At 32.2% G+C, this 12397-nt stretch overlaps 1 protein-coding gene across 2 annotated transcripts in view; it reads right to left on the reverse strand.

Moving 5' to 3' along the window:
* Window positions 1-2585: 2585 nt before the first annotated feature.
* The window catches only part of LOC106478639, a 58651-nt gene continuing 48839 nt past the window's right edge, over window positions 2586-12397 (reverse strand). For both annotated transcript variants that reach the window (XM_013939197.2, XM_013939196.2), the window contains exons 6-9: window positions 12028-12170; window positions 7479-7544; window positions 5359-5577; window positions 2586-4051 (exon numbers count right to left, since the gene is read on the reverse strand). In XM_013939197.2, coding sequence (XP_013794651.1) covers window positions 3962-4051; window positions 5359-5577; window positions 7479-7544; window positions 12028-12170 — 518 coding nt within the window. In that variant the 3' untranslated portion in view covers window positions 2586-3961. The remainder of the gene's footprint in view (window positions 4052-5358; window positions 5578-7478; window positions 7545-12027; window positions 12171-12397) is intronic.

Raw genomic sequence — 12397 nt, forward strand, 5'->3', positions numbered from 1 at the left:
AAAACCTCCACTCTTTAAGTTAAGATGCCTCGAGAAAGAAAGAGATGAAACATGGAAAAGAGAATGCCTTTGTCAATATCCTCATTGCCCTGTTCGACATGATGCATGTCAATGCTTTAACCATGATGTAAAGGGCTGAGGACGGAGTTTCTACTGGTTCATAGAGAGAAAAGAAGACAAGCAATGACATAGAGTCCAGAAAGAGGAAAATGCTGTGCAATCAATGACAGAATCAATAACAGTGCATCTTATTAGCAGTAGTAGTGCAGAAAGTGAAGCCACCAGTGCCAGTAATGAGAACACTTTGTTTGCTACACTGTCCTCCTCTAAAAAAGATAAGATGCATCAAACCTACAAACATAGCCAGCCCTGAACAAATATCAGTAACAGAAAAGCCATCTATATCCTGGTGACCACTGCACAATCCCCTGAAACCTGCTCTTAACAAGGATCAATAAGGAAGACTCAGTAGCAGCATTGGAAGACCATCACCAAAAACATCCCACTGACAGTACACACTGGGATGGTAAGATGCTGCCAGTCTTGACACTAAAGGTGTTCATGGACTGAATTGCAGTTCTCATATCAGGGATAGGGAGTTACAAAACTCTTGGATGTCCTGAAGTTACCTAACGGTACTGACGAGTCACAAGTGATTGCAGTATGAAACCTTGCTGAATGTGTGTAGCTCCTGTCCTTTGGTATGACTGCCATCAACATGGGACTCAGGACTGGTACATGCATCATACTGGAGAAAAAGTTCAAGGAAGATCTAAATTTGGCTTGCAGGCACCATAGCCCTGAACTCACAGTCTCAAGGGTGTTTGATATGCTATTGGAACTATCACATGGACCGAGCATCAAATTCATGGAAATCAGTCGACAAATGAGCATATGAAAATAGAATTAAAAATGAACCTATTGCTTTGGAATGAGAGCTACTTAAGGACAACCAGAACATTTTTATCCATTGTCAGCTGTCTGATTTATGCCCCCAGGATGGCTACAGAGAGTTACTAAAACTTGTTCTGCTCTTTTTAAGAGAAGAACCTGCAGAAAGTGTACACATCCTTACTTATGGGGCTTACTTCAAGTACTAGGTAGATAGCTCATACATTTCTTCAAGGTCTACTTGTTCCACTTTCAATTCCAGCATATTGCTCATGAACTCTCGGTTCTTTATGATTTGACTGAATCTGAAGGGACTGTCCATCTTTCAGTGTCACATTTGCCCCAAGAAATGATTTGAAGCTGTTGTCTCTCAAGTCACCTGTAGTACTTGAACAAAACACTAATTGAGCTGGCATTTTTTTATTCCAATGTCCCTGAAGATATAAAATTAGCAAAGGTAACAACCCTGGAACAGGAAGGACATAACTATCCTTTTTTGGCATATCCACCTTGACAAAAAGCCTGTGCCAAAAAAATCAATTCTACAAAAATTTACTAAAAACAGTTTAGTTGCCTCTTACTGTAAAAACTCAGTGATACACTGGAAGTCCAAGTCTTTACTTTTTGGTTCTTAGTTGAAATTTGTTTTTTTTATCAGTCTTCAATTGTACATTTACAAGTTCTACCTCTAAACAATAGAACTCTTCACTCTCACCTATACAAATTTTTTCCCTTTCAAATGTGCAATGGGTTGATGGTAGAAGAACTAAAAGTAGTATAAACTCTCACTATCACGTGTATAAATAAAGAATTCTGCCAGTGTCCAATTTTAATTTTATGTACATTATGAAAAACAGAAATACATGTTTTGATATTTCATTAATAGATTGAAACTGGTAAACTATGGGTAGGTTGATAGGAATACCTCATCTTGGCAGTACAAAATTCTACACTCTCACGCCAGTGGTCTGTGGGGGGGGGGGGATATAAGGAAGAACTTTTCATACTTTCAAGTTTTAGATTGTACTTCTTCCAACTTTTTTTTTATTAGGGCCTCTAAATGTTTCCTAAACCTCTGGCAATGCAAAGGTTCTCTCAAAGGACCCATGTTAAAGTTGCAGTAGTTACATTTAAAGGGCTTGTTTGTGCAGTTATAACTCCTATTGCACATAAATTCTTTAGTCACACCACTTAAAGTATTAAATTTATGTTAGTGTGTATATTGAAGCTGTTGAATGTAAATGTATTATAATTGAGGTACTATAGTAGTATAATGAAGCTGTGATTGTAAGAATGATAACTTCGAGGCATCTGTTATCAAAGCAACCACATCATCAACATTTATACTACATAATATACATTGGTTTGATTTCTTTTGACTTTCATTTTCTTTGAGCCTGGGACACCATCTTTATGAAACTCGGATTTGACCTCTAAGTAAAGCTCTCTCTGATTGGATAAAATTACCCCTTCTGTGTCTCAATAAAAAGTTCCAGTGTTAAAAAATAAATAACCTTAGACATGTGCAGGATGCGTATTCTACACCAGTGATGCAGTATAAACATATGGTAAAGGCAAACAGGAAATTAAACCACAAACATATTAAAATGTGTTGACAATTCATTGGGTAATCTTAGTATTACATATTTATTCATGTTTGTAAATTGCTATTCTCAATGAAGATGACAAACAACTTCACATGAAAGTTAATTTATTCAACCCGATGTTTCAGCTTACACATTTTTCAAGGGTCATTGAATGTCACAGGTATCAAACCGATTTTAAATTAAAGTAACCAATAAGAAAATAGAACTACAACAATATTAAGGAACAGTAAATGAGAAGCATGCTAGAAGTAATGGTAAAAGTTAAAAATTTAAGAAAAAGTATTATAAGGGGGGGCCAGGCATTGTATTGTACCTACTAATGGAAGGGCATCTGGATTGAATCAAAAGAGATTCCTTGAATTTTCTGTCATGAAAATTGTCCAAAGTTTAAAATTTTCATTCGGTAAAGTCTCTCATTGATTGTGCTGTGTGCTTTTATGTGATGTTCAGCAGTGACTTTTGTTGTCAAGATTACCTTAAAGAGTAATAATGAATTGATATTCACTTTTGTGGCAAATTAAAGGTGATTTAGATTTGCCACATTGAGTTTAGTTTCACATTTCCAAGTGTGGCAATCAGCTAGCGTGAGCAGAGTGAAATCTACATTTTAAAAGCCCAGTGTTTTTTTAGCAAGTTAATCCTACAGGTATACAACACTTTATATCACATTCCTATTTGGAGGTGACTGAGTACTTTATTGGTAGTAATAGCGTTCCATATACAAATTTACAAACTAGGGTTAGCCCACTGTAATGTTTATTGGTTGTTTTTTTGCTAAAATTTTAATCAGCAAGTACTTTTTTTTTATGCACAGTTGTCTATTTGTAGTCAATATATGTATATCTGTGTTAAACATTACACTTATGCAGTAGAAAAATATATTAACTTAAGAAAATTTCAATTCCTTTAAGTGTAGCTAACATTATATCTAACATCTATCTATATTCTGGTTCTTATTGAATGCTAATTTGCACAAAGTAGCATTAATAACCTAATATGTATGATCAGAGATTATGAGCAACACATTCATGGTCTATATGGAAATCCTCAAGTGCTTTATATATATATTCAACTACACTTTCTTATATCCATTGATCTGGACTGCAGGAAAGGGGAATTGCATTACTGACAGCACAATGAAGTTATCTGACTTTTGTAAAAGATATTTACTGCTAACTGTAAATAGGCTTGATAAATATGGAGAGTTATAAGGTTTACTTTTACCAAAAACCCTTGTCATGTTGATTTTATTTTCACCGTATTAACCTATTGATTTTTGCCTGTGAACTTATCTATCTTCTATTTTTGTCAACGATGCATTCAATAACTACAATAACACTGACTGAAATTTAGACACCAGGATTAGCACAAGACCATGATACAATGAACATAAAATATAATGTTTCCTTTCAATTCATGGCTTACTGTAGATTCAAGAAATCATGTCATTATGATACAAATAGTTACGGTTGGTTTGGATGTTTGGTGTTCACAGTACTATTTTGCACTATCCAACCATTTCTAGTCCATATACTTTGGAGCACACTGACCACCTGAAGAAAGAGGAAAATACAAATATACAATTAGATTATTTGCAATAAATGATCAAAAGGAGAGGACTGATGGAATGAAAAAATGGTATTTATGTACCTGTGTATACATGGCATTCATTAAATTGATGTCATTATAATAACGACATGTACCTTCCAAACTTCTTCAGTACATTATCAGTGAAAGTTTCTGTTAATGAGGCCAACAACACTAGCAGTATAATTTTCCAAACAATCAACAATACAGGTGTTAATAATGATCAGACTGTAGTTGAAGAGAAAGATGTGATTCTTTCACATAACAGTCATAAGTGGTATAAAGTTACCTTCTTATTCAATTTTACTTTTGTAATTTTTGTCTTGACATACAACACAATTTATATAAGACTAAACACAGACCTTTAGTCACATTTTAACATAACATAACGTTTTGGGGCAACATGGGACCTATTGGTCCATCTCGGCTGTTCAATCCTTTACACTAAGTTAAATAATTTTTTAAAAAATCTTAAAACCAGCCCTTATTATTCATATACTTAACAAGCTTTTTCTTAAACTCACTGAACTTTACTGCCTCTATAACATCTGAAGGCAATCCATTCCAAAGGCCAACCACCCTGTTAGGAAAATGAAACTGTCTTGGCTGAAAATGACTCCTACACTGCCAAAATTTATATTTGTGTCCCCTAGTCCTACTATTCTCACTGTTAAATATGAAAAACAATGATGCATCAACACTATCAATTCCCTTTAGAATCTTAAACACTTCAATTGGATTACTCTAACTCTTCTTTTTTTCAAGGGAAAACAATTTGAAAGATTTCAGTCTATCCTCGTATGACAAACCCTCCATCCCAAGCACCATTCTAGTAACCTTTGTCTGAACCCTTTCCAACAATTCAATGTCTTTCCTAAGGTAAGGAGTCCAAGACTATACACAATGTTCCAAATGTGGCCTAACCAGTGACTTGTACAATGAAATTATAACCTCTTTAGACTTGTATTCAATATTTCTGTATATACAACCTAAAATCCTATTTGCTCTACCATTAGCAACAGCACACTGCTTGGATGGCTTTAGAGACTGATCGACTATTATGCCAAGATCCCTTTCTTTCATAACACTGTTAAGGTTATTCCTATCCAAATTATACTTATAATTCAGATAAGACCATGATACATAAAATATTTTGACAAAAGAAAAGGAGATTTGATTTAAATAATGTAAATCTGTTTTTTTATCTTCTACACCACATCACCTATGCTCTTTAAACACACTTTTCAGACAAAATATTTATGATTTCTTTTACCTCTCTATTACCTTCTGGAACCAAATCCATAGGCAGTTTGTTATTTTTGTCTTTCACTTGAGTCATAGCTCCATTGGCTATTAGAATTTTCACTAGCTCCAAGTGTGTTGTGCTATTTGACAAGCTATCTTTTGCTGCCAAGTGAAGTGCTGATTGCCCATTTACATCTTGAATGTTGATAGCTTCTTTGGGACATTCTGGAGAATGTTTGTTGAACAGCTGAAAGTAAACATAATGCACTATTAAAAATAATCTTTGTTGAAATAACTTTATTATATTCAGATATTTCTTAAATTTTAGATACTAGCAGAAAGGTACATGCCAGCTGTCCAAGCAGCATAATTATTATTTAAACATGAAGAAATACACTACTAGCACATTATTACTTTTAATAGCAGAAGAACCTCGTAAAACTGCATTTACTTATTTCTCTCAAAATTTGAAGAATTAGTCCAAGTTCTTTATATCTGGAATTCTTAAAATTTTTTTCAAATCAACATACCTTTATAAACAAAGATCTTCAAACAATATACTGTATTCAATTTTCTCAAAATGCTGGGATTATTGGAAACAATAAATATACATGGCTAGAGAACATACTGATTACATAACATTAAAGGACAATAAGGAACTTCTAGGCCATTTAGGCAATCCTATTCACTAAATTAAACATTAAGAAACTCAAATATAAACAAGGTATCACATTATGAATACAAATATTTATCTTATAAAGCTGTCTTGTACTCACAAATACTATGAAACCAAAACTACAAGCACAAAATGACTTGAACCATTTTACAATGACATGGTTCATTGTATTTCATGAATGTAGTTTTCTCTTTTAACAGTTGTAAACAGGTACAATGAAGTGGATTTCTGTACAGTTTTAATTATAATACATATTTATATCCTCTCAAGATGGGTGAAAGTTATACAAAAGCACATTCTTTCAAATTTTTTTTTTTGTAATCTAGATGGAAAGATTAATATAAACACAGGGAATCAAAATATTCCAAGATAATGAAGGAAAATAAATCATTTAGAAATTTTGTTAATCCCTTTCAATATGATAAATCTCTACAAGCTTGTAAAATGAAGTTGAAAGAAGTTCCTTAATCTCTTATAACCTACAGCTAATGATTCCTGACTTATACTAATTTCTCTTCTTTCAGTTTATTCCACCCCTCTGCATAAAGTGTTTCTCTAAGTGGGGAGGAGGGAGGCATATCTTCATGTGATTATTGTCCCTACTCAGATAATAATTACCACCTATAATGTGGTACTACTTGTACTTTAACTCAGTAGTTCTTTACTAGATATTGATTTTTTTTAGCTTCTTTACAATTTATTAAATATTCTTTAACACTCCTGAATTTTTCTTTACTTTCATAAGTTATGAGGAACTTTCCTGAAAATCATCCACTATATACAGTAACCTGGCCCACTGAACATACACTGTGAAGGAAATCGGTGACTATAAATACATACATATACCAGAAGGAAGAGAGTGAAATATGCCAAAATACAATGATTTTTACAAAGTAGTGTTTGTTGATTGCATAGAAATGTGAAAAATACTGTGAAACTACAGCAATGATTGGTGACTATAAATACATACATATACCAGAAGGAAGAGAGTGAAATATGCCAAAATACAATGATTTTTACAAAGTAGTGTTTGTTGATTGCATAGAAATGTGAAAAATACTGTGAAACTACAGCAATGATTGGTCATGACTGACCTACTATGCATGGCACCATTCAAAGGTCATCAATTGGCTGATCTTTCAAAACATTAATAATAAACTGTACCAGACAACCAAGCTGATGGACATGTCTCACAAAAATAGCTATCATTACACAAAGGGTGGTGTTAAACCACAAAAAGAATAATCATTAAGACTGTTCACTTTTGGAAGAGCAGCATATATACACACAGCACAAGTCATCAGCTGAAACATGAAAGTGACTCAAATAGTGAAAAACTATATTAACGATTCTTTGCAAATTACACTTTTTGGTCATGATAATAAGTAGCTTTATTTTACACCAAACACTGTAAATTGTCAGAAGTAGCAGTAATGCTTTGTGTGTTCTAAAGATTCTGTGTACTTACTTACCTTCAATATTTCAATTCCTTTATGATTTCGTACTGCATAGTGTATTGGAGTTTGTCCTTGAGAGTCCTAAATAAAGAAAAATAACATTTAAGGCAACAAAGGATCGGTTGGTCCATCTAGTTTGCCCCATTCATTAAACTTAATAATAAAATTCACTCAACCCTTATAATTCAAAATATTTATCAAACCTTCCCTTAAACTCCTTATTCACTGCTCCCACAATACCTGAAGGCCAACTACCCTGTTAGAAAAATAGTTTTAGCTGAAGATGACTTCTCACCTGCCAAAATTTTTATCTGTATCCCCCTAGTCCTACCATTCCCACCATTAAGTATGAAAACAGATGATGCATTGATACTATCAATCTTCTTAAGAATCTTAAACACCTCAATCAGATTCCTCTCAAGTCTTCAATTTTTCAAGCAAAAACAATATCAGAGATCTCAAGCTGCTTTTGTATTTTCATCCTAAGTATCATACTAGTAGCATTCCTCTGAACCCTTTCCAACAATTCAATGTCCTTCCTAAGGATCTTTTTTGTGATCCTTTTTGAATAATCACTGTTTTGTGTATTCAAGTATACAATTTGAGGCCTAAGTGTGGAAAATAAAAATTGTATATAACTTATGAAAAACTTAAGCAGAGCAACTTAAATTATCATTCATTTCTGAACTCCATGCAAATACAGTCCTTAGTAATTTCAACTTTAATTAATTTATTTTGCCTAGATTATTTAAAAAGAGAAGCATTATTATTTAGCTTTATAGTATAATACATTTTATCATGCAAAGAATCATTAATTGTTCCTCTCAATAAGTAATGTCTTGAGATTAACAAAAAACTACTGTAAGTGAAATTTATCATAATGAATCAAACATTTATGAGGACATTCTTAACAAAATTGTATAACCTTTATCACATATGCATACAAGTTTAGATTACAGATGTACGTAAAAGGTTGTTTGTGTTTTTAATAACAATGTTAAATCACCTATGGCACACAAACATCCACCTTCTTGTTAGTCTTAAGTTTTTCTCTCATAGAAACAAATGCTGGAGCAGTTAATGATTATGAAGCCATAATATATTTGGATGTGAAAATATGTAATTTAAATCATATCCAGTGTTTCTTCTTTCTAAGATGTAGCCTGGTAGTTTTTCTTTTAAACTTGACAAGTTTTATAAGTCATCAAAATAATATGTATTAAATAATTACCAAAATAATAGTATGGACTTTAATGCAGTCAAACTTCCTTCCTGTTCATTGTTTTTGTCATGAATTAGAAATAAAATATACTTTTGATGATTAAGCACTGAGAGAAATTAAATCAATACTTAATATTCCATTAGTCTAATGTACATAAAATATGCATAACTGTCTACCTAAGCTAATACTTCTTGATGTAAATATGCTTTATGCAATCACATTGTACTGATGTCCAAAACATAAGTTAATCATCTGCTAAAAAAAGTTGATTCTGGAAACTGTATGCAGAAATCTGTAATAAACTCAGGCAGTAAAGGAAGACAAATGGCACAGGTGAACAATTAAAAACTTTAATCACATGCGATTATGTTTTTAACTGAACTGGTCAGTATTTATTTCTATTAAAACTAAAATTGGTGCTGGAGACATCTCCCAAAAACATCTGCACAAGACAAATACAGGAGCAACATTAATACATTTTCAAACCATACCAGGGTACTAGTGTGGTTTCCCACAATCCTTAGATTACCTATGTCAATTACTATTCCAAGTAACATGTATAACAGCAGAGAACCCTCCAACTCAAACCAAGTGTACAATTATTTGTGTCACACCTGAGAAAGGCTTGCTCCACCACAAGGTATATATATATACAGGAACAAACTGGTACTAGCTACTATAGGAAAGTCATTGTAGTATGTAACCTTTACCTAAACAAAATAAGTGTATTTCTAAAAACTTTGTAAATCCAGTTTAAAAAGATGACAATTATATACAGAACACCCCAGCAGGGAAATTTATAAGAATTATTTGAATGTAAATATATTCTATGTTAGTTATGAACGGGTGAAATGTGTTTTTTAATATTTACTTCTAAATTAAGAAATTAACTCGTGTATGATACTAAGATTTGAATAATAATCTACAATTTAATTACAAACTTTTTGACATAAATTCATAAAATAGTAGTTCAATAAAATTGTGAATGCAAGTCAACAAATGCAATGACATGGCCTTTGAACTGTGACCCATGTTGATAGGGTTAAACATAAGACAATCTTTTACATATACCTTGTGAAAAAAGAAAATGTGTTAGTTTATAGACAGGACAAACATGACACAAACACTATGAGTGAACAAGAGAACACCTAAACTATATTTAATTGCAGAATCAAGATATATTTACAGACACACATTTCACCAACAAGCACAAAATTAAGGATGTTTTGATTATGGGACTTTATTACCTATACCTTTAAAAGATATTTGCAAAAGAAAATGACTAGGAATTGGTAAACCTATAACCCTCTGGTTTAAATGAATGTTTTTCTTTCTTACAGAATTTAACTTTTTATGGAATTCTTAAATTCTATTTTTGACTTTATCTCTTTCTTCATTCCTGTATTTTTTAACAGAATACCTCACTTTCTTTTTTCTCTAACATTATGGCTTGAATAATGTTTATATAACAGGTGTAAGTGTTAAAGGTTTCATAAGTCAATGTTCAAAATGCTGCACATGAAATTTCATATTTAGCATTTTTGTTCTAAGCTTTACGACTTGATGAACAATGCCAGCTCAAAAATCATCCTCTAGAAATAATGATTTAAAAAGATTTTGCCTATTTGTATTTTGTACTTATGGTTAAGTTGCTATAGATATCTAACAGTATCCTAAAGGGAAGGCAGCAACTCAATAGCACCTACTCTTATAATGCATAACACCTTAACGTGTGGAAAATATTTTATGGTATCCCACATATTCTAACCTGTCTCACCAGCTTCAAAATCCATAGCTCTACCACAGCAAATCATGCCCTTAGGAATCTTTAACATATTAATTACCTTGAATAAAATTACTGAAAAATAATGTTTTAGTTTTGATCACTCAACCTTAAAAATATTAGAAATGGCCAAATATTTTTAAAATAGGCATTATCTCCCACTATATGTTAAAATCATTTGTCTCTAACACGCTTTGGGTTGAGTCCAGCCTGAATTATGCTCATGTAGGCTTGAAGAAAACCAAAATTAGCTATGCACTTTGGGTAGGGAAGATTATTGCCAAAGCTGTATGTAAGCGTTAATGGTTGATATATTTTTTGTCAGAGAAGGAAGCAGACATACGTGTTACATATTGTTTAACTTTTAATAAATTGTACTGATTTTAACTTTAGCCATACAACCCTACTTAAAAGTTGCATTTTTATTTAGTGCAGAAGTGTAATTTATGCTTACAGGGAGTTTATACTTATCTAATTTTGAACATTAAACCTATCAGGACTTTATCATTAAACTACACTTATGAATGCAATATAAATAGGGCTTGTCTAACATAACAAAATGTACCTTTCTTAAATGAACTGAAATCATACAGCTAAATAATAAAGACACATGTTCCACAAAAAGTAATGGTTTTGTGACTGTTAATGGTTGCGTATTTTATTCATAATAGGTTCTTTTATTTCTTCTTAATATATGGTAAACAGTGAAATGGCTGGTAAAACATTTCCCCAAATACATGTAAAAGAATAACAATTAGCTGTTAAAAGAAAAAAAATTTTGAACATCAGAGACTATGGAGATAGAATCAGATTAGAGAAAAAAATATAAAATAACATCGAATAAGCAAGATGGAATCCACAATAGCCACAGCACTTGAAATTCTTTTAGGCAGGATTAGAGTAAATTAATCTGAGAAACCTTTTTTTCTTTTTATTAATTTTATTTTTGTGTGCCAGCAATACCAAGTGTGGAGCACAAGTATACACAATTTGATTTTATTACTCATCAGGATCTCTACCAGCTTACCCTCAAATTGGAATTCTTTTAGTCAGGATTGAAGTAAATTAATCTATGAGACCTTAGGCATGGTCAAATACATCAATCAAAGGGTTTGACCTCCAGAGTCTTAAACTGTAATTAGATACCAAATGGGTCAAGAAATGGAGCAATGAACTAAAAGTTTTTACTTGAAAAACTCAAGAGCCATTCTAAAAGTAGCTATGCCACAGAAATGTTTTATAAAGGAATAATTAATAAATGTGAATTAGAAACAGACATTATATTCTATTAAACAAAACAGAAAATGTAGGAGTGAAGCAAGCGGAGGTGCCTAGTAGTTATATAAAAAGTTGTTTCTTAAAATTTCTATTACACTTACAATGTCATTAGCACATGATTAAGCATTTTAATATTACCAGAAATCTATTCTTTCATTCTTTATATATTGCTCCCATAGAATTTTGATTTGTTTCAAAAGTAAACAGCCTGTAGTGGTTCATAATACATATATTTTAAGATTTTAATAATTCATATAAATTTAGTGTTAAGTACTGCATACCTGACATGTTAAAAGTGCCTTCTTTTCCAGAAGAAGTCTGATTGTGGTACAGTTATCAACCACACCATTTTGGTCGGACTTCTCTTTTTCATTCTTGTGTTTGGCACCATGATTCAAAACTGCATAGTGTAAGGGTGTCTGACCTAATAGTAACAGACATGTGATTGTAAGAAATATAATGTCCTGCATAATAAGATCTAAATGGAATAACGAAATCCATAACATTATCTTCTGAGAACAATAAAGGCTGTATTCAGTAGAGCTGTACACACCTTAGAATTGAATATGACATAATATATATATATATATATATATATACACACACACACACACACACACACACACACACACACACACACACATACATACT

The sequence above is a fragment of the Limulus polyphemus genome, unplaced genomic scaffold (assembly GCF_000517525.1).
Source record: "Limulus polyphemus unplaced genomic scaffold, Limulus_polyphemus-2.1.2 Scaffold236, whole genome shotgun sequence".
Classification (NCBI taxonomy): domain Eukaryota; kingdom Metazoa; phylum Arthropoda; class Merostomata; order Xiphosura; family Limulidae; genus Limulus; species Limulus polyphemus.